The sequence below is a fragment of the Sesamum indicum genome, linkage group LG4, assembly GCF_000512975.1.
Source record: "Sesamum indicum cultivar Zhongzhi No. 13 linkage group LG4, S_indicum_v1.0, whole genome shotgun sequence".
NCBI lineage: Eukaryota > Viridiplantae > Streptophyta > Magnoliopsida > Lamiales > Pedaliaceae > Sesamum > Sesamum indicum.
Genome location: NC_026148.1, coordinates 10,289,818 through 10,311,614, shown reverse-complemented (window position 1 = coordinate 10,311,614; position 21,797 = coordinate 10,289,818). Strand labels below are relative to the sequence as shown.

Sequence of the window (21,797 nt, the reverse complement as noted above, 5' to 3'; positions counted from 1 at the left end):
CATTCATGTAATACTATAATTACCTTATACCTAGGAAAAATAGAAAATAGTTTTAAGTCATATTATGATTAATATTATGAAATATTATTATATTTATTTTATAATTGAAGGTCTCTTTAATAAATCATAACTATAATTTCGTTAGTGAAATGATATTTCAAATTAATTTAAATTCAATCTTAAAACAAAAAAGTATTAAGTGAAGTGAGATGAAGAAAGAAATTAGACATGAGAAATCAATTTCCACATCTGTGAAATGGAGAAGAGAAAGAGAGTGAGCAATAGAATTACAAACGTGAGAGCACAAAGGCACAAACAGAATAAGGAAAACAGAGGTGGGGGCTGTGTTCTTGGCGAGCTCAGGAGGAGACCAAAGTGCCCCACTTCAGGTCCCTCTGCCATTCTTTCTTTCTTTGTGGGAGGAGAATTTAATCACAGCTCCCCACATCCGCCTCTCTTCTTCTGTTGCTGATTCTCTCTCTCTCTCTCCTCTTCCCCGCCGCCCCCCCCCCCAAGGTTAGAAATATCCGTACACTGTCCCTCCATTTTCTTTGCATAAACTATGGAAAAAGTTTGCTTCTTTGCATGTTTTTGACAAAATTATGGATCTGGGAGGTGTTTCTTTTAGTCTAAATTTTGGTGGGTTTTCCTTGAGTTTCGTCTTTCTAGGCGGATTTCTTTCTCGGACTTCGTTATTTTGCTGTGCTGTCTGTGCCGTTAATTTTTTGTTTGGGGTTTCTTGTACTCGGTGTAATTGGTTTTGTAGTCTTTGATAGTTGTAAACTCCTGTGCTTTTGCATCTGGGTTTTATGAAGTTGTTGTTTCCATTTGTTTTGAGTGCTCAGTTTGAATTCTTTGTCCTTTGCGTTCATGAACTTTAAGTTTTTAAGTCTGCATCCCTATGTTGTTCAGTTAGAAATTTATGATGCAATGTGAACAAGACTGGAGTTTTCGTGTTTTCTGACAGTGAATTCTTGCACCTGCTGAATTTTCAGATCCAGGTAACTTCGGATGAAGTGAAGATATTTGAAGATATGAGTTACCTCTTATGGTTTCGTGAGGTTGATCTGATGAATACTTGTCTAGGCACATGGTATTACTTTTCCACATGGCTACCATTTTCAAAATCCACCAACTAGCATAAGAAGCTTCTGAGTCTTGTGACCTGGACTACGGTTTTGTATGTGTATATATTTGAGCAGAATCAAATATTTTGACTTGAATATATGCATAGCCTCTTGTGGTAAAGAGATTTTCTACTAATTAGGTTGTGACCGGAGGTTGCGGAACCATAAATCTGAGTTCTTGATAGGTGTTTCTGTATTGCTTGGGGGGCTGAAGCTTCGTATGGCTGTTGCTAAGAGCGGCAGCTATACTGGATTTTCATTTCCTTCTTGCAGTTGTTATGGAGACCCCAGCTTGAGAGAAAGTATTTTAGGTGCTAATGAGACAGGGAATCTGACTGACAAATATGTTCTTGGAGAACAGTTGGGCTGGGGACAATTTGGCATTATAAGGGAATGCATTGATAAGTTCAGTGGTGAAGTTCTAGCTTGCAAATCTATTGCTAAAGATAGGTTAGTCACTCGGGAAGATGTCCGCGGCATCAAGCTTGAGATTGAAATTATGACTCGGCTGTCGGGGCACCCTAACGTGGTAGATCTCAAAGCTGTTTATGAAGAGGAAACTTACGTACATCTAGTGATGGAGCTTTGTGCAGGGGGGGAGCTTTTCCACAAGTTGGAAAAGCATGGAAGGTTCTCTGAGCCTGAGGCCCGGGTTCTTTTCAGACACCTGATGCAAGTGGTGATGTATTGCCACGACAAGGGTGTTGTTCATAGAGATTTGAAGCCTGAAAACATACTCTTGTCCACAAAGTCCTCTTCGTCCCCAATAAAATTGGCTGATTTCGGTCTCGCAACCTACATCAGGCCTGGTAGAGTGCCATGTTCCCTGATATCCCTTGCTATTGTTTAATATGAATCATGGTCCTAATAATTTGCTTTTACCCAAACAGGACAGAGTTTGCATGGCACAGTTGGCAGTCCATTCTATATAGCTCCTGAGGTTCTGGCAGGAGGCTATGATCAGGCTGCCGATGTGTGGAGTGCTGGTGTGATTCTTTACATTCTTCTGAGTGGGATACCACCATTCTGGGGGAAAACAAAGTCACGGATATTTGATGCTGTTAGGGCTGCAGACTTACGGTTTCCATCTAATCCCTGGGATTTTATATCAGATTCAGCAAAGGGATTGATAAAAGGAATGCTTTGTACAGACACTTCCAAAAGGCTTACAGCTCAGCAGGTTCTAGGTAGGTTATATATCCTGTTTTCCCTGAATGATACGTAGCCAGTTGTAGTATCGAAATATTTTTAGTTTCAAAGTTTTATGTGATATTCCTTATTCTCTGGCTAAAAGAAACCAATCAATAGGAATAAGTAATTGTAGCATGAATGTTAATATAAAACGACTTATATATTCCACACAAGCTGTTTTGCAGGTCATGCAAACTAATTAAATCTATCCTCGGAATTCAGTCAGATCTCATGCATACTGACTTGGCACATGCTTAATTTATTTGTAATGACCCATCAAAAAAAGGAAAGAAATTGCCCACGAGAATTCCCAGGCAACAGATATTAACTTCAAACTTCTCTTATTATTCCTTATTTGATCAAACCAAGAAAGATTACACCGCAAAGAAAATGATTAATAAACCGGAGAAATAAAAGAGACAACATAAAATGCGTTTGCCTGAAGATGTTGTGCTTCTTTTAGCAAGTAAATAAAAAGTCTTCAGAGGTTCATTATGTTTGACTTAGATAACACCATAACTTTGTTGATATGAACCACGTGTTCTTCCTTCTAAAACTGTCACTGCATATACTTCATCATTCTTGTCTTTTATTGGATCTATAATACTTTAATGTACATATGACGTATCATTTATTTGGCTCGCAAAGAGACGCTTCATCATAAATGAATCGCTGCTGCATGTGCTTTCCTATTTGCTATTGTCAACACCTCTAGCCTAACGATGGCAACCTTTTACAGATCACTCCTGGGTGAGTGACATGCTGCCACTTTCCAGTGATCCACGTATACCTGGTGACCAAAGTTCTGGATTGGATTTGGGGCAAGCTTGTTTATCCCCCTCTCTAATGGCCAGGAGTCAGGATATTAGCTTTGGAACAGGATCACCCATAAGGAGTGAGGTTCAATCATCACTATTAACTTGCAAATCATCATTTTCTGCTTTCCTGGCGGATCCATCGACACCCTTGTTGGAAGCTGGTGGGTTTTCTTTTCATAGTAGTGCTGGATCAACTACCCTGGAATTTTCCACTCCCGTCCTCGCACTACCAAGTTTTGCATTCTTCAGCTCGGTCTGTGGGGTTGAACCAGAAAATGCTCTGCATCCCCCGACGATTTCATCTAGAATAGACTTAGTTCCTAGAGGTAATTACTTTTGCTCGATATGTCAACTTGGGTAGTCTTTTATTATATACAATAAATAAAAATAACACCAAATTCTCGTAAATCTTTATGCAGCAGGTGACGTAGTTGAGGATAGAAAGGGTGGATCTGGTGATGCTAGATTGTCAGGCATCCACGGTAAGAGGAACCACACCATCGGCCTTGGTGAATTCGAGCACCTTGATCTTGTTGTGACAGAATCAGTGATTCGATGGGCATCGTGCACTCATCTTCCAACAGCTACCTCATTTAGGTCTTCGCTCGTCTGCTAAAAAACAGAAGCAACTAATCTTTGTATCTGCTTTAACCTCGTGATGGGGTTAGATTCGCTCCCCTTTCATCTTGGTGTTCATGAACTAATGTAGAGCACAAAGTTTCAAGGAGCTTGCATGCAGAAACATTCTTAGTCAGGTATGGTTAAGTCTAGAAGCAAGAAGACATCCCCTTCTCCCCTTTTGTGTCTACGTCTTTTCATTGTCAAGAAAAGACGCTCGTCAACAGCCTTTCCACTTGTACAGAATGTGGTCCATCTAGAGTACTTTTCTCCCCCGTGTTAGGTGTCTAAATTCTTACTTGTTCTCATCCCTCGTAATGTGAAACGATGTTGGTTCTTCCCCTACGGTAGTATAATTTCCCCGTTCGTTCTTGAATTTGCAGTTTCATATGTAATGTAGCAAATGACTAAATTCGAGCTCTGTGTATTCATGAGTCGAGCAATCTAGTTTCTTCGCTTCAGTCTCTGAGCTTCATATTGCTGCATATTCCTCAACTGTATCAAGAACAAGGAAACATGGGGAACATCAATGGTGTTTGTTTACTTTTAGGAAAGTAGACATGTCTGTAGAAAGAAGTCATTACCAAAGTTAAATGTGGATTAGAGACAGGATTGTTTGACTTTAGAAAACAGTAGGAACGGCTAGTGGCGGGGCCATACAAGTTGGAGCACAACCTGCCCATCCATCCTCCACAATTATGATGTCTGAAACACTTCTCTCTGTGTCCCCTGCCTACAAAAAAAAATAAAAAAATTAATTGTATCAGAAATAGTCAAAAACATCATGAATGTTTCTCTACTAATTCAGAATTTTTTAAGTTATTTATCATATTTATCGTGTTATTGATTTAATTAAACTACACTTGATTTGGATAAAAAAAGTTCTAGAGTCAGCAAGTGGGTGATGACTGTTAAATTTTCTCAGTGGTTATTTGCTTATCAGTTTTCACCAGCAATCCAATAAAATTTTCAATCTTTGTGCTCTCTGTTTGTGATTAAAAGGCAAAACCACTTACTCCATTACGGCAAAAGGAACCTGCAAGTTGTGATTAACGGTCAAAATTATGCTTAATTGTTCTCCAAGACAAGCAGCAATCCGACATAGCCCCTGCCTGTTCTACCAGACATCCGAACATCTGCAGTTGGTGACGATGTTTTTCCCAAATCAAATTTAAGAATAAATTATATTGATATCTCTTAAAATTCATAATAATTTAAGATGTTTATTGTTAGTAAAAAATTATAATTATCTCCTTTCATTTAGATTTTGGTGAAAATTCTATGTGAACTTTCAATTTATTCTTTCATTAACGAGAAAATTATATTTACCCGAATTTATCAAATTTTTTGAATAAAAATGCCCTTCAAACTTAATTGTAAATTCTTTTCATATTCATTACAAAAATCCATCAATGATGGGACAGTACACATCTTGATGAATTTCTGCAGATTCCATATTTGCATACTCAGATAATTCATAAGTGAAGGGGTATATTATAGCCACATCTAATAAGGCTTAAAATAATTATATATACCTTTTTCATTATTTGAGAAATTAGAAATATTCCTAAATTAACGTCTGTCTAACAATGAGTCCTTATGTTAGCCTCAATTAGATTTCTATCCAACTCTTGTGGTAAATCGGTCAAAATGCCATTTTGGGTTATAAATTATTAGTTTATATTATTTTTTAAAATTATCTGAAATATTTTTATGTACTTATAGTCTTATGGATTATTTACTTTATGGGCTACATAATTATTTTTTATTTGAAGGAATTATTTATAATTTTTTAAATAATAAAGACATATTTATAATTATGACAAATATTAGAAGAGATAACTGCAATTTACCATAAATAAAAAAAGAAATTGTGTAAAGGACAATCTCAAATAGTCCAAGATAAGGACCGAACTCGTGTACTCAAATTGGCCTCATATCGAACTCTCACTTAAATGGAAGCCACAAAAATTCCCAACATTTAACTAAGTTATGAAAATCACTACACTATACTCTTCATATTTGTTACAACGAAACCAACATAAACTACAAGAACCAAATAATGGGGTGCCAAATTCACAGTCTGAATCCTCAACTTCTATCCAACAAGATCAATATTCAATCAAAACAATCGGCACGTTCTTCGTTCCGACCAAATTCTCAACTCCTCAGAACAACCCTTCTCTCGTCTTACAACAATCTAAACGAGCAGCAGCTAGTTTCGACAGCCACAATCAAGCAACCGCAAATCCCAGAATCTGATGTGTACAATGTTAAGTTCCAGACTCTAGGAGCTTGTAAACTCGGTATTTCTAGATACCCTGATTTTGAGTACAATGCTAAAGGAGGTTCAGGGTCTGGGACAGCTGCTAAAATCTTGGATAGTGGTGAAGTTTCTGTTGATTTTGACGTAAAACAACTATATATTCCTCCGTTGTCAGCTGCCACAACTAAGTTCTTGGGGTTGCCATTGCCACCATTTCTGAAGATTGAGATTGTCCCGGAGAATTTTCATGGAAAAATCAACCAAGAATCTGGCAAGGTAGTAGATTAGATAGATATGGTTGATTGATGATTCTGAATTGTATTCTACAACTCTTGGTAAAAAATAAATTAGAGTTATTGTGAACGTAGAGGCAGTTCTTGCATTCGATTATCCTTCTTGATGTCTTATAATTTCTTAACAGCTTGAGCTGTTCTTGTAGGTTGACCTCAAGTTCAGGGCGAAATTCTGCTTTTCAGTGGGGAGCGTGTACAAAGCTCCTGCTCTACTAGTAGAGACAGTATTGACATCCGAAGAATCAAAGGGAAAGATGAGAGGAGGAAGAGGCGACCGACTTGATAAAGACGGTGTTTGCAGGCTGGTTGGAGTGGCAACAGTTGAGCCAATTGATGACTTCTTCATGGATACATTCCTCAGCCTTCCTACTGAGTGCCTTGCAAATCTCAATGCCATAATCTCATTTTCAAGCACTGTATAGATACTTTAGAACCACTGAATTCTCCAAATTTAGATACAATTGAGTTTGTCTCCTTTTGACTCAGAAGGGAGAGAGCATCTGAATGTAGAAGATATATATCAATAAATACTCATGTACCAATATTCATGAAATGATACAAAGATTTGGAATATTTCTCCAACCAAGTGGTCCTTCCATGCCATCTAAGATCCTATGTCTAATCTTTGCAGTACTAAAACAACAGTAACAATAATCTCTGTGGGTAACTCCTTGTCTCCCTGTATGGGTTCAAATTCTCGTTGATATCGAAGCTTTAGCAGTTCTTCAGTCGGCAATAGGCAAAAGAAAAAAAACTTACATCCAGTATGGCAGCATAGGATTTTTGAGATACCGAAGGATATGGTGATTGTCACTCAAATGCAAGTCTTTGGGTGCCAACGAAAGAAGCGTATAGACCCTTCTTTTCTAACAACTCCGAGTGAGTTCCTAGCTCTGAAATCTTCCCATCAGAGCATAGAGCAATCTGATCGGCATTCTGAACCGTACTTAGTCTATGAGCAATCACCAGAGTTGTTCTTCCCTTCATTAGACGATTCAAAGCGTCTTGAACCAGACGTTCACTGACTGTATCCAGAGCACTGGTAGCCTGTAACACAGTCACGGCGAATTAGGCGGACAAGGTCTAAAGCATTTGATTGATATATTGTTAGAACTACCCGAGCTGCTTGAAACTAAAGAGAAGCGAGATAAAGATAAATTGCCCTGACATGGTCCGGATTGAGAAACATTTATAAAATTTAACATGTAACTGGGAACTGTTATCTTCCAGCAGAGACAGCAATAAGTGATCCTCATTGAGAAAAGACCCTTTACCATGATCGTTTGTATCTACTTTTTTTTTTTTGTGGTTGATTGGAAAAAACACACAAAAAGAATATTTAGTTATACCCGCTGACCAAAACCAGTCTGGCCCTGATAGTTTGATACTGAATGAACTCAGATGGGTATGTGGCATGATACATACCTCATCAAGAATCAAGATTGGAGCATTCTTGAGAAGAGCCCTTGCGATGGCAATTCTCTGGAAATGAGAAGATGGGATTAGCATATGAGTCCGAGATAGAGTGTGTGTGTGTGAGAGAGAGCAAATAAGTTGATAGTACCTGCCTCTGTCCTCCACTTAACAACCCTCCACGCTCACCAACTAATGTGTCATAACCCTGTAGAAGGATGAACGATTAGCAGAAACATGAGAAGTGACCATGTAGACTATTGAGAGGTACCAGACATGGCTCACCTGTGGCAAGGAAATTATAAATTCATGAGCATTAGCTGCTTTAGCAGCTTTTATCACATCGTCCTTGGAAACATAATCATCTGGGAGGCCATAAGCAATATTTTCTCCAACAGAAACAGAGAAAAGAACAGGTTCCTACAGCAGTTAGAAAATAGACTCATATCAGTAAAGCAGGAGATATGGTTGTTCTCGATGAAACGATCACTTATATAACTCTTCTCTCTGAATTAGTTAAACTTATCATCCATGAAATTATCCATGAGCGTCTGTGTGGATTTGTGTCCTTAGATTATAGCACTTTCACTTCCTCCACCAAGTTCTGATGGCAGATACGGGAAGTATATCGACAACAGATTCAGATGCATTATGCTTTAAGGTAAAACTTAAAACACCCAATGAGAAAAGATCCAGAGAATTACTTGATTCACTATGGAAACCACCCGAGCCCATTCACTCTTATCAAATGACCGTAGATCCTCTCCAGCAACGGTTATGCGACCTCTGGTTGGCTGCAAAATCGAAATTTGTTCTCCAGTTATTGACCAACGGTAATGTAAATTCTATCCAGCAACTGAAACTGATGGGACATAACCTCATAAAACCGAGCTAACAGCTGAACTACTGTACTTTTGCCGGCACCACTTGGACCAACAAGAGCAGTAACAGTTCCACATTTTAATGTCAGATCAAGACCTTGCAGGATTTCTACATCAGGTCTTAAAGGATATGAGAAATGAACATCTGCAAGACAATAAATTTGTGAAAAGAGTCAAACAAGGTGTGCATTTTTTCAGAAAGAAAATCCATTCTACACTGTGCAACCAAGTGTGATTCTCAAAAGAAATTAAGAGTTCTGCAAAAAATCTGAGATCACACAAAATGTCTCTGTTGATCTGATGAACAAAAAAATTCCAATCATAATCTTATTGTTTCAGCATCACAAGTTACTTTATCAAGTTTGTAAGAAACAGTTTGTCACTTTTGGTCTACCAAGCCAATTATGTCCTTGTTCCAAGCATCATCACTAAATCTCACAGCATGAAATACATCTAAAATGTATCAATGCTTACCTTCAAGGCGAATATCACCAGACCGTGCCAAGCTACGCACATTATTAGCAGATTTTAGGGAAGACATGTACCCTCCACTCTTCGTTTGCGTTCCCCCATTGGAACCGTTGATCAAAAGAGCTTCAAGGTTTGGATCAGGCAACTTCCTTCTCTTCAAGTCTTTTTCTAAAGCATAAGCTAGTGCTTCATCAATTTCAGCACCAGATAAAACAGAGTTAATTCTTTCAGCAGCAGCAAAGGCTCCACGAAGATCTCCAAAGGTGTTAACTACCCCTTGAACCTGGAAGAAATAGTTTATTTTTCAGTATTTGAAGGACCAGTATAAGAACAGATGAATGCAGCACAAAAGAGTACTCACAGCAAATGTTAATGTAAAAGTGTATCCGATAAAGGACACCATAGTTCCAACTGCAAGTTCCCCCTACACACAATAGATCAAAATTTGAATAGCCGCTCAAGCATAAGATAACACATCTAAGCCTGAAGGAGATCCACTGGCTAGCGATTGCACGATCAGGATTCCCCATATAAAAGATCTTAATGGGAATATTTTACATAAAGAATGAACAACATCCGTTCGGCTTCAAGAGAGAACAAGTATTTAAAATTTGGAAAAGTAGAAAATCTATAAATTCTTACAGCTTTTACTTTGCTTCCTCCGAGACAATACAGGGCCATTAAAGACACATAGACAGCAACTCTAGTGAGAGATTCATTGATGGACTTAAACATCCCGAGTGTTATCCCACTACTCTCGTACTCAAGAACCTGACAAGTTCGAATCGCATGCTTAGGCACCTAGAATCTGAACTTTAATAGTAGCATCGAATGTAATCTTATCTTGCTTTAGTAGCATTCAGAAACATATGTCGCAGGTTCTCTACCTGTCGACCAAAGAGAGCCATTTGGCGTTTTTCACCCCCAAATGATCTTACCTGCAAGAATTTGACTAGAATTAGCTGATACAGTATCCTATCAGATGCTATTAAGGGCCAAAAAGAAAGGAGACGTTATGCATGTACAAAGATAAGAGGAGCTTACAGTACGTATAGCAGCGAAAGTTTCAGTAACACAATCAGCTATTGTGGCTTGGGCAGATCCATGAGCTTTGAAGACATTTACAGTTGTTCTCTTATAGATAGCTACAAAATCCATACATGTTAATGGAGTGCTGTGGAAAATGATAAAAATCTAGGGAAACAAAGACCGCACTTCTTTTTAAACTATAACTAGACAGATAAGATCCACTTATTTAAACTTTCAGTTTCTTCTCCGAAGATCACTACAGAACACAAGTACAGGCTTCTGAAATTATGCACAAATGGGAAAATCTGGCCAAGCTGCTCACATGGTAAAAAGATATTTTGTTTAGGGCAAGGGCAGATAACTAGCACTCACTTTTCCCCAGTGGATGTGCAATGAAGCATTAACTTCTTGAACAGAAGTGCGAAAATATTGGTGAGATATTATTTGCTGATAGGAAGAAATGAATGGTGTCCTTTAGTTTATTTTCAGTGCAGGAACAGACAAAAAAACAATGATTCTTAGCATCCACACCAAAAAGATAGTCTGCTAATCACGATTTGAACTTATTCCAGAGAGAGAAAAAGAACACACTCTATGAGAAACATTTACCAACTAGTATAGATACTGTAAGCATAAGTAGGCCTAAAACTGGTGCCAGCTGGACGGAAAGAGCAAAGAGTAAGCACAGAGTGCCAATGACCTGCAAAGGAAAGGATAAACAAGATTCAAGTAAAAAGGTTGGCGCAAAAAGTTTACTAAACAGTATGATACTAGCAGTTGTATTTCGGAACTCAACCTTTCAGAAACTTCCAGAATATATTCAGAAAATAAGTGGTTTTAACAACTTAGTCTCTGATCAAAGAAAAGGTCGGAAATGGTATCAATATTAACATAAAGCTCACTTTTGCTTAATGTAGAGTAGCTTGCCTCAGAAATTGCCCTGAAACCACGATCTCGTGATACATTTTCACTCACAATGTTCTTCAGAGAACCCAAATCAGTTGTCAATAAAGCAGTTAGTTCACCAACCTACAAGAAGTACACTGAAAATCAGTGAACATACTAAGGGGACTGCAGGTATGGAGAGTAGACCATACAAAAGGCGAGACACTAAAGCAAGGAATATATAGATATACCATAGCATTCAAATAAGCAAAGAGATTTTAACTAATCTTTTATGAACGCACCATATAGAGGAATCTAATTTTCTATTTTAGAAATTGAAGTTTATGCTAAGGTTCTCAATTTATCTTGGCATTTATTGTATACGATAACTTGAATCATAAAAATCCTGCTGTATACAATGTTATTTGCAAACTACTTAAAGCATATTTAAGTAACCAAGAACCTGCTCTCTGGTGTTATTTACTAATTAGTAGCTCCACCTGAAGTCCTAACAGACCAGTGAAGTGGTTTCTTCAATTCACAATAACTTAGCCTCCTACCAGAATCCACTGAAGTCACAATGTCGAGACAATATAAGGTGAACACATATGAAAGATCTAAATTTGGTGGTCTAGAAAGTCATTGCATTTGCAATTCAAGTTTTTCAAAAGAGACATTAGCTAAAACGAACCATCGACACTGCCTCTTAAGAATAACAAGGATACTTATCAATCATCTGCCAGAATATATACATTGAGTAAAGAGTCATGTATGGAATAAACCTGTTATGAGATAATGAAGAGATGAATAATTAGACTAGTATAATACAGAAGAATCTTGAGTACCTTGTGCCTGTCAAAAAACTCCACCTGCAAAACAAATTAAAATATTTATCAGAATATGAACAGAAAACAAAATTAGCTGCACTATGTCATATACAAATTATAAGAGAGCAAAAGTATTGAATAATCAAAGCTCATTTCTTCAGTCACTGAATAAGTATAGAAAATTAATTTGTCCAAGAGTCAGAGGCCACTAATACTAAATTAGAAATTCCACGATGGCATCCTGTTGCTATTCTAGTAATGGTTGCTTTAGTATAGATAATGTCTGTTATGCATTTAATAACTCAGACACCTATGCATCTAAGCATCTGAATAGTTAACAGAAAATTCGATTTCGGGGAGAAATGATTTCGGGCAGAATACCAAAACAAAATTTTTACTCAACATAATGAAATTTACAATGTATATACGTGAAGCATGTTTTCATATAATACAAAAATGCTTAAGAGTAGCAAGCTAACATGATCTCAGGTAAAGGAAAATAGATGCATCAGTCATCATAAAAAAAAATGATTGTACCTTCTGAATCAACACCCTTTGAAATATTTGAGCTCTTAAGCTTGACATAACCTTCTCCCATATGCAATTCATGTTTATCACGAAAATAATTGTAAAAATGGGCTCCAACGTATACAGAATTCCCACTTTACTCAGCAGTTGCCACATAGGTTCTGGTCTTGCCCCAATTAGTACTTCGAAAAATCTACCTGTGATAACATTAGGAATTCATCTTCTTCAGTCGCAATGATTACTAGAGCAATAATAAGATGTTAAAAAGTTAAAAAATATGCACACACAATACAAGTTATCCCAGAACGTACAACTCCAACATACCAGAAAATATAGGCATGGCGAGAGTACAAGTGGTACAGCCCAAAAGAGTGAGAACCGAGACCAAGACTCTCCATTTATGCCGCGAAACAAGCTTCCACAACAGCCCCCATCTTATCACATCAATGGGCTGCATCTCCACAACCTCAGAACTGTCGATTTTCGGATCACTCTCCGACACGATAGCGTCGAAAGCGGGGCCCGAGACATAGGCGCGGCTGATGATTCCTGATGCTGTTCTTGATCTCTGTCCAGCTTTCGCCCAAGAAATCGAAGAGGGCAAGAAGGAAACTCTCTGAGCGGTGGGATTGTTGGCTAGTTTGAGCTTCAATCTCTGGGTTCTGCAGTTGGGGAAGTGTTTTGGGGAGTAGAAGTTGAGGGGAGGAGCAACGGGAGTGGCTGAAGCAGCTGCCATTTTCTGGTGGTTGGTGTAGCGCGTACTCCATGGCTTTATATAGGCATCCAAACAGGGGGAGTTGTGAATGCGTGTAAGAGAAAAAAAATTCTTGTTATCTTTAAAATTTTGGATAAATCTTTCATCATCTTTTTCTGATTATTATTATTATTATTGTTATTAATGCATGGGAAATTTAACCAAAATACATTTGAATGCATAAAAAATTGGGTGAATTACAATCAGCTTTTCCATAATTTGATATATTTTTATTTGAAAAATTATAATCACGCTCATATTTGATAAATTTATATAATCATTGAATGGAAGCCTAAAATTATTAATTTTGCTCTTATTATATTTAAAAAAATGAAAATGGATGATGTAGATGGAAATATTTGAAAAAAAATATAAAAATATATTGTCCACTTAGTTCATTTTGATCACAAAAATATTTTGGTCAGTTCATTATAAAATAAAATCTAATGAAGCCCAATAAATTGGGCTAATTATTGGAAGACTGAAAAATCAGAAATATCGATAATTTCTCTAATAATAATGGGTATTAATAATTATGCCAAAAGTCATGGACTTATTGTAATTTACCTGAAAATATTTTATTTATGAGCTTGGGATATTTTATTTAATTTTATTTAAAAACAAGTAATTAATATGGTCAAATGCAATTAATTATGATAAAATAAAATTATTATGTTGTGATTTCATTCTTAAAATATAACTAAAAAATCACATTTCAGTCACATGCAATAAGATGGTCAAAAGTTTGAAAAATATGTAATTAATATGGTTTTTTCTCTAATTAATTATGGGCTATTACATTTTGTGTACTGCAGTCCGTAATGCTTGTAGGTGATTTCCACTATTATTTTTTGGGTTTTAAGTCTTATTTTTTCAGGACTAAAGTATGATTGAGACCACTTGTATGTCCATATATTTAATAATTTAATTAATTAGGTCAGATTCTACCCGTTAAAATTAAAATATTTTAATTTGATGTGTATGTTATGAAGGAGAGGATATGATAAAATGTATTTGAATTACATAAATTAAATAATTAAAAGAATATACATTTATACAAAATATAATTTATTAAATAATCGAGTATCTTCAAATTAAAAGATTGATTTGATTTATTAATATTCTTTTTTCATAGAAAAATGAGAAAATACGCTAAGGGATGGATAAACATGATCTACCATATGTATTATGGGTTGCTCGATCAAATGGAATGGTTTGAATAAAAAACTATATACTTATATTTATAAAATTTAAACTCATAATCTTTTAATTAATTTTTTTTTTCCAAATTAACTGCTGGAGAAAGATGTGGTTGATCCCAGAAAATAATACTTATAAAGGGAAGTTTGAGGAATCTCTATAAATTGTGGTTGTTTGCGTAATTAAAAATAATTTTAGATAATTATACTAATCATTATATTTAAATTAATTTATAACTTACAATTATTATAATTGCTTAATATTTATATTCATGTACATATTTAAATTTGACAAATAAAATTTAGTATATTAGTCTTTCTAATGTAATTACTTTTTTTTATTTTTATATGTATTTTGATGTTTAATATATATATATATATATATATTGTTACTTTACAAATTAAAGTTCCCAACAATTGATTTGATAATTAATCTTTATGAAAATATAGGTACTTATCATCTTATGCCACCTTTCACGTATAGCATTAATATAAATAATTGAACTGTAAAAATCAGTTATATGATTAATATTTTGGCTCTATAGTATTTAATACTTACAACTTTATTGATATAATATGAGTATTCAAAAATTATATTTAAGGTCCATTAATGGTACGGATCATACATTAAATATAAAATTACCGTACATTTGTATGTAATTTGATCAAAGTTTAATCAATTAAAAATAAATATTATATTTAAAATCAAGAACTCAAATTTCCCATTTAATTGAAAATTGTAGGTTTTATGAATATTGTAATACATTGTGTGTGAGTGTCTTGTTGACGAATTCACAAAGCTCTCTCCTCCCACTCCAAAGTTGTTGCTGGCACATCTTAGCGGAAAAGGAAAAGGGAAAGGCTTTTTGCCAATTGTAAAGCATTGGATGGGAATGAACTGGAGAGGAGGAGTTGGGAACAGTTGTACCTGAAAATCTCTCGATCAGTACAACCCTCTCTTCGTTGCCTTCTCGTGCACCATTGTGTTCACACGCCCAAAACAAGAATTAGAAGGAAATACTGCTGTTAGGGACCCCTTTTGAATTATCAACAATCACCCTGGCCTTGATCGTTTTACCTATACATAGTTATTTTTTCCCAGTCAATGGGAAGTTGGTGAATTGAGAATCATATCTTTGTTTGATCAGTAAGTAGAGAAGTTGAAGCTTTCAAAAGCCCATTATTTCTCTGAGTTTTACTTCCTTTTCTTGGTCTCTGGCTCTGATTATAGTCACAAATCTGATGGAACGGAGGCGGTTTCTTCTTTTCTTGGTTGCCCTCCTTTGCTTTGCCGGATTACTCGAAGCGAGCCCCGGTGATGCTGATCCGGTGTATCGGTAAGTTTTTATTTACCAAGTTTTAAGCTGGGAATCTTGAAATTTTTGTTCTCTTCTTTGGACTTTTGGTATCTGAATCTGAATGTTGTTATGGTTTTTGAACTTCCAATAACTTTGGGGTAACTGCTCAGCAAGTGTTTGAAGTTTTGTGTGTGTGGACTGTAGCTTGAAGTAGAATTACTGGGTTGAATAATTTCGTCTGAATTATGTTAAACCAGAAAAGTTGCAAATGATTGAACGTTTTTCCTTTCTTTTCTTTTTTTTTTTTTTTCAATTCTTGTTGTAGATGAGGTGGTAATTATAAGTCTTCACTAATTTCTATATTGAACTTTGATCACATGCAAATAGCAGTAGCAAAACCATCCTAGATTCAAGTATTCGGGATATTGGGATCTGAATGACATTATTTGGTGTCCTAATTCTCTGTGATTGGTGCTGTACATGCTGATGAATCTATGATGCTTTTAGTGCTTCTTTAAGGTTCACCATTAAATCTTCATCTTGGTTTTTGAAATAAAAACAGTTACTATGAAAATAAGAAGGCTGTTGGCAAATGCATTTTTAGAGATTCCTAAGGATAAGTTTGTTGAGTAACTGCTTATGTATTTATAGCATGGTCTTGGATCTAAAAGCCAATAAAGACTTTCTGCTTAACTCCTTAATCAGAGAAGTAGGGACGATGTTTCTTGAAGACTCCATATCCGGAAAGGCCATTCTAGAAGTTGTACATCCCACTGCTTAGGAAGAACCAGTTCTCTGTCAAATTTCACAATGGGACCAACTGATTTGTGTACAATTTGGGACACTGCATCTGCTGACTAATTAATCAGAAAACTAAGATGACAGTTTGAGATTAGCACATTGTACATGAGTTGATTGAATCTTGTCAGTTGTCTACACAAAAACATTGACCCTTTAGCATGAGATGAGTTTCTTTTAAGATAATTAAACTGTCCCTACCCTGCTTCTGATTTTCCTGTCAGTTTTCTCTATTGACTATCCAAGAAGATTTATATGTTTAATGTATAACATGCTCTCAACTTAGGCTTCAATTCTTTGATTGTAAATTTATCAATCTCATCCTGCATTTGATTAGAAATTGGTGTCTTAAATGACTCTTTATCAGCTGTACGAATCATCTGAAGGAACTAGGGGGCGGTGCTGTTATCCTTTAACCTTTATGCGTTTGAAATTTTTTGGTATTAATGATAGAAGGCATATTTTCAATGGAATCTGTGTGAACCCAACCATAGCCTTGGCATTATCATCTTGCCTGTCTTACCCCATGTAACACTTCAAAATCCCCCACAGTAATTAGCCATTGCACGTGTCTTTATAAATTCTATCATTGGTGTCATGGCTCACTGTGCAGGAGTTGGAGGATTTGCCATTGCCTCTTTAGTTAGAATAAACAAATAGCAGCCGTTAGTCTTGTTTCGGTTGCCAGGTTTACTAGCTGCAATATATTGTCATTTAATATTAAAATGCCATTGTGCTCTCACTGGTTTCAAAGCTTTAGTTTGTCATTATTAATACAATCATGAAGCATCTAAAGCATTCCTACTTTCGTGTGCTTCATCGTGCCTTTTATTGTTAACATCTTAATAATATTGCATTACATGATTGTGATAATTGGCTAAATTAGAAGCAAAGGTGGGCTTCCAACAGTAGATATATCTTCATATGGTTCATCAACTCATGCCTCTGTTTATTCTTACTATTTGAATGTTCTCCTAGGGCTTGCGTGGAGCAATGTGAGAAGACTGGATGTGTGGGAGACAAATGCTTTCAACATTGTAATTTTTCCTCTGAGGGAAACCCCATTGATGGCCCATGGTATCTGCAGGAGCCACTTTACTTACAGTGGAAACAATGGGACTGTCGTAGTGATTGCCGTTACCACTGTATGATCTCTAGAGAAGAAGAAAGACAGAAACTTGGTCACAAGCCAGTAAAGTACCATGGGAAGTGGCCATTCAAGCGTAGTTATGGGATCCAGGTAAAATGAGGTGTTTCTTTGAGCACCAAACCCTACACCATGCAGTGTTGGCAATTAGCCACTTTACTGTTTGTGAGCACACTAAAATGTAGTTAATGTGATCAGGAACCAGTTTCCGTGGCTCTCTCTGCACTTAATCTTGCTGTACACTTTCAAGGGTGGGTGTCCTTTTTCATCCTTGTCAACTATAAACTGCCTTTTAGGCCGAACAAGAAGACATATTATGAGTACACAGGCCTGTGGAACATATATGCTATCTTTGCAATGAATGCCTGGTTTTGGAGCGCAGTTTTCCACAGTCGGTGCGTGTTGATTCTTCCATTTCTTTTCTCTCTCCTGTGTATCTGCTTATTCGAAGCATTGACTGAGAGGTTTTATTGAATTGTTCCTCACATTCAATGCTACTACACTACCCTTATATAATATGAACAAGACTTTCTGGTTTACTCATCAATCTTATGTTTAGAAGACACATGCATCTCAATGGAATTACGATGCTCTTGTTTCCCTTTTGTCTCTGTATCTTGAATGGTTGTCTTATACATTTGGCAGGTTGGTGCCTAAAATTGTTATATCTGTGTGATTATTAGGTTCAACTTCAACATGCTACAGCTTATTTGAGCCTTTTCACAGAGTGTGAGAGTGCGATGGTTTATGCAGTTTTCTGATTGAGACCTTGATAGTTTCATTTTTAATCTTTAGATCTTCTGAAATCATATGCAGTGATGTTGATTTGACTGAGAAGCTGGATTACTCATCAGCTGTTGCATTACTTGGATATTCCCTCATTCTAGCTATAATAAGAGCTTTCGATGTGAGGCTTGAGGCTGCCAGGGTCATGGTTGCTGCTCCCTTGATTGCTTTCGTGACTACCCATATCTTGTATTTGAACTTCTATCAGTTTGACTATGGTAAGCCCCGCTAGATATATTTTCTTTCTGGGTTACAGTAAATCTTTTTCCTATTATTCTAAACTTGTAGTCACCTGCAGTCAAGTTTTCTGTTTTTACATAGAGCAATCAATTTATCTATTATTCAGAACAAGATTATTCAGACGAGGATGTCGCTAGAACCAGTTTACATGGATTCATATTTCAACTTCTATTCCATCATAGAAAAATATTATTGTTGCCTTCTTGAGAGCTTCCAATAAAAGACAAGAATAAAAATAAAATAAGGTACACAAATATAAGAACTACTGAAATATGGTTGTATGTTTGTCAAAGTTAAATTCCAAGTCATGTAATATTCTGAGGACCAATCAAGCTATCTGCTTTTTGCAGGATGGAACATGAAAGTTTGTGTGACAATGGGTATACTGCAGCTTGTCGTTTGGGCAGTTTGGGCAGGTGTTACTCGTCACCCATCCCGTTGGAAGCTGTGGGTGGTGGTAATTGGAGGCGCACTTGCCATGCTCTTAGAGATATACGATTTCCCCCCGTACTGGGGCCTTGTTGATGCTCATGCTCTTTGGCACGCAACCACAATCCCTCTTACCTATCTGTGGTGGAGTTTTGTCCGGGATGATACCGAGTTCAGAACCTCAGTTCTCATCAAGAAGAAAAAGTAGCATCTTAGCTAGTGCAATTGTATCCACATATTCAGAGCATCATATCTTTGTCAGTCTTGTTCTTTTTCCCCTCGCAATTGATGCATTCCCTGGAATGCTAGTCATTGCGGGTTTTCTTGTCCAAGTAGATTGAGTTTATGTACTTAATTCCACTTGACTATGAGATAGGGTGTTGTCGTGCTGATAACTGGGAAAGGGTTAGGGGCAACCTTAAGCCCTTCAAAGCTTTGGTCTGTTTCGGATTTCACATTCTGCTGATGATTAGCTATCTGATATCTTTGGCACACAAACAAAGTTTCTAATTTGGGGATTATGTTTGATTCCAAGGTAGCCATATTTGCACAGATTCCACATTATCGCTTCATAAGCTCATGATTTTGTCTCTCATCTTTCTTAAACGTGAAAGCACATCACACTGGAGTAGGATACTTGTTATAACTAAAATAACTCACTGAAGTGAGCATTCTGTAAATATATTAGTTGATTAACACACACACACACACACACACACACACATATATAAATATATTATTTTTGTAATAGTGAAAAGTACACCGTCAGGCTTTGCTTACTAATCAGCACTGGGTTGGATATCCAGCCTTTTCTAAGTGAGTGGCCGTTAGCCTCGTGTTTTCGGCCTCTCTCAATTCACTTCCTCATTTTCCCCGAACCTTTTGGCTGCCAAATGTCAATTTTGTCCTTATCTTTCTCCATTTTTGGGCCAAATCAATCAGAGTACATTCATTGCACTGACACGATAAATAAAATTTTCAAGTGGCCTTATTTGTGGACAACCAAGTAAAAGCACTTTGTAATCCTTGTGGCAAAATGGCTAATAAAATGTTTAACTAGAATCAATATCATTATCCAATTTTAATTAAATATAACATTATTTACCCAATCCCAATCAATATAGGAAGTAATCCCGATTCCATTTAGGCACCTATTAATCTTATCCTGTTAGTAAATAAAGCATTAATGTCAAAATAATGAGTTTTGCATGATTCAATCTTAAACTAGCAAACGTCCTCAATAGCATTCAAGATTCTTAGCAATAAGTACCTACAAAGAAAGACATACTAGACTGAGTCTTTAACATCCATAAAAAGCTTTCACATTTGTACATACGCCTCAAATGTATGTAATATTGTCTAAATATATATTTTAAGAAATGCTTTTATATACTCATCCAGCATATGTATATATAACATAATCTGAAATAAAAGAATCGAATTGAATCATTTCAGTTGTGAACAAAAGGAGTCTTGTGCAAGAGTATATGTATGGGCCAAAAATGGAGGTCAAGATTCAAGATTAAGATGTCCATACACTAATAAATTTCTCTATTCTTATATTTACACTTTAATAAAGCTGAAAGCCGTATCCCCCTTCCGTACTGGCTAGTACAAAAAAGATCCCAAGTACGGTTTAAAAAGATTCGAAAAGATTTAAATTGAATAACTCCATAATGACACGTCAGCCACAGCTTCCACGTCATCAATGTACTGAGGAGGAGGCAGCATCAACCCCTCAGCCATTTCCTCCAGCAACCCATGCATCCCGAACACCGCTTCCTCATCAATAAACCACCCATCATCTTCCCTGCCTCCGCCTCCTTCCTCCCTTGTTTCACCCCTTGACTCCAATGCTTGTGGCCTGAAAGCCTCTGCCGCTTCCGCCGCCGCCTTCCTGATGTCCTTAGCATTCGCAGACGCCGGAACAGGCAGCCGCCACGCTGAATCCGCGAAGTTCAGGCAAGCCGACCGCCCTCTCAATGCCATCGCCGCCACGTCGTGCGCACGCGCCGCCATCTCCACAGTGGGGAAAGTCCCCAGCCAGATTCTTGATTTCTTGTTGGGCTCCCTCACTTCGCACACCCACTTCCCGGAATTCCGCCGCCGCACACCGCGGTACACGGGGTGCCTCGTCTCCCGGAACTTTTTCCGTCCCGCCCGCTTCTTCGGATTGTTAGAAGCTAAAATCACTTCTTCGTCCGAAAAGTTTGTGGCTGTGGTTGTGGGACTCCCACTTTCACACGATGATTCAGCTGACGATGTCGTCGTCGCAGGCCAGAAATCTTGCATACGAGGAAAAGTCTCTGTGTAGTAGCTCGCAACCATCTGCATCCTTGACAAGCTGTTAAATCCAAATAAGTGCTTTTGAGGCAACAATCAGCAGTAGTATAAATTAAGGTAAAAGCGAGTGATCAATATTCTTGAGTTGTGTTTGCTTCTTAGATAAGGAGCAAAAGTGATTATATAGTGATAAGCTGAAGTGATGAGTGAGAGTGAGAAGCAGAAGCTATAAGTAAGCAGGTAGTGAATTATTGATAAGCTGAAAGATTACGCTCCGGACGCGAACATCCACACGGAAAAGTAGTCCATAAGGCTCCAGGCTGGTACGGGAAGGGAGGGAGCTGCCCACGGTTTGTACCTTTTACTTTGAAAGTGATACGTGGAGAAGTTTTAACATACAAGTACCAGCTGTTTTGTGGACCAGGGTACAAGTGTCTAAAGCAGTTGAGTTGAACACGTGGCTAAATCTTGATGGCGCAACTTGTGGTGTTTGACCGTATCTGGGGATTTTGTCAT

General features: G+C 37.1%; 5 protein-coding genes across 7 annotated transcripts; 3 read left to right on the top strand and 2 right to left on the bottom strand.

Annotated features, from left to right (window-relative positions):
• On the top strand, nucleotides 273-4,220 carry LOC105160527 (calcium-dependent protein kinase 26-like). 2 transcript variants are annotated; one of them, XM_011077945.2, is made up of 5 exons: nucleotides 273-516; nucleotides 996-1,936; nucleotides 2,018-2,314; nucleotides 3,058-3,462; nucleotides 3,559-4,220. In XM_011077945.2, exons 2-5 carry the CDS (start codon nucleotides 1,348-1,350, stop codon nucleotides 3,750-3,752), a joined length of 1,485 nt encoding a protein of 494 aa, XP_011076247.1. In that variant the 5' UTR covers nucleotides 273-516; nucleotides 996-1,347; the 3' UTR covers nucleotides 3,753-4,220. The 2 variants fall into 2 exon arrangements, with proteins under 2 accessions (XP_011076247.1, XP_011076246.1); XM_011077944.2 differs by having other exon boundaries at nucleotides 3,556-4,220.
• Nucleotides 5,612-6,886, top strand: LOC105160525. The gene is made up of 2 exons (XM_011077941.2): nucleotides 5,612-6,296; nucleotides 6,460-6,886. The coding sequence occupies exons 1-2, from the start codon at nucleotides 5,817-5,819 to the stop codon at nucleotides 6,733-6,735; spliced, it is 756 nt and encodes a 251-aa protein (XP_011076243.1). The 5' UTR covers nucleotides 5,612-5,816; the 3' UTR covers nucleotides 6,736-6,886.
• Nucleotides 6,808-13,107, bottom strand: LOC105160526 (ABC transporter B family member 28). 2 transcript variants are annotated; one of them, XM_011077943.2, is made up of 16 exons: nucleotides 12,672-13,107; nucleotides 12,357-12,544; nucleotides 11,838-11,861; nucleotides 11,035-11,136; nucleotides 10,717-10,807; nucleotides 10,123-10,223; nucleotides 9,966-10,016; nucleotides 9,721-9,849; nucleotides 9,440-9,502; nucleotides 9,082-9,361; nucleotides 8,604-8,752; nucleotides 8,431-8,520; nucleotides 8,012-8,146; nucleotides 7,878-7,934; nucleotides 7,739-7,795; nucleotides 6,808-7,360 (listed from the first exon to the last, which is right to left on the bottom strand). In XM_011077943.2, exons 1-16 carry the CDS (start codon nucleotides 13,081-13,083, stop codon nucleotides 7,124-7,126), a joined length of 2,166 nt encoding a protein of 721 aa, XP_011076245.2. In that variant the 5' UTR covers nucleotides 13,084-13,107; the 3' UTR covers nucleotides 6,808-7,123. The 2 variants fall into 2 exon arrangements, with proteins under 2 accessions (XP_011076245.2, XP_011076244.2); XM_011077942.2 differs by having other exon boundaries at nucleotides 7,220-7,360; nucleotides 7,882-7,934.
• Nucleotides 15,113-19,519, top strand: LOC105160524 (post-GPI attachment to proteins factor 3). The gene is made up of 5 exons (XM_011077939.2): nucleotides 15,113-15,637; nucleotides 17,375-17,636; nucleotides 17,742-17,938; nucleotides 18,360-18,547; nucleotides 18,920-19,519. Exons 1-5 carry the CDS (start codon nucleotides 15,543-15,545, stop codon nucleotides 19,204-19,206), a joined length of 1,029 nt encoding a protein of 342 aa, XP_011076241.1. The 5' UTR covers nucleotides 15,113-15,542; the 3' UTR covers nucleotides 19,207-19,519.
• LOC105160523 (dehydration-responsive element-binding protein 1D) lies at nucleotides 20,470-21,495 on the bottom strand. Its single transcript, XM_011077938.2, has one exon. It carries the CDS (start codon nucleotides 21,330-21,332, stop codon nucleotides 20,655-20,657), a length of 678 nt encoding a protein of 225 aa, XP_011076240.1. The 5' UTR covers nucleotides 21,333-21,495; the 3' UTR covers nucleotides 20,470-20,654.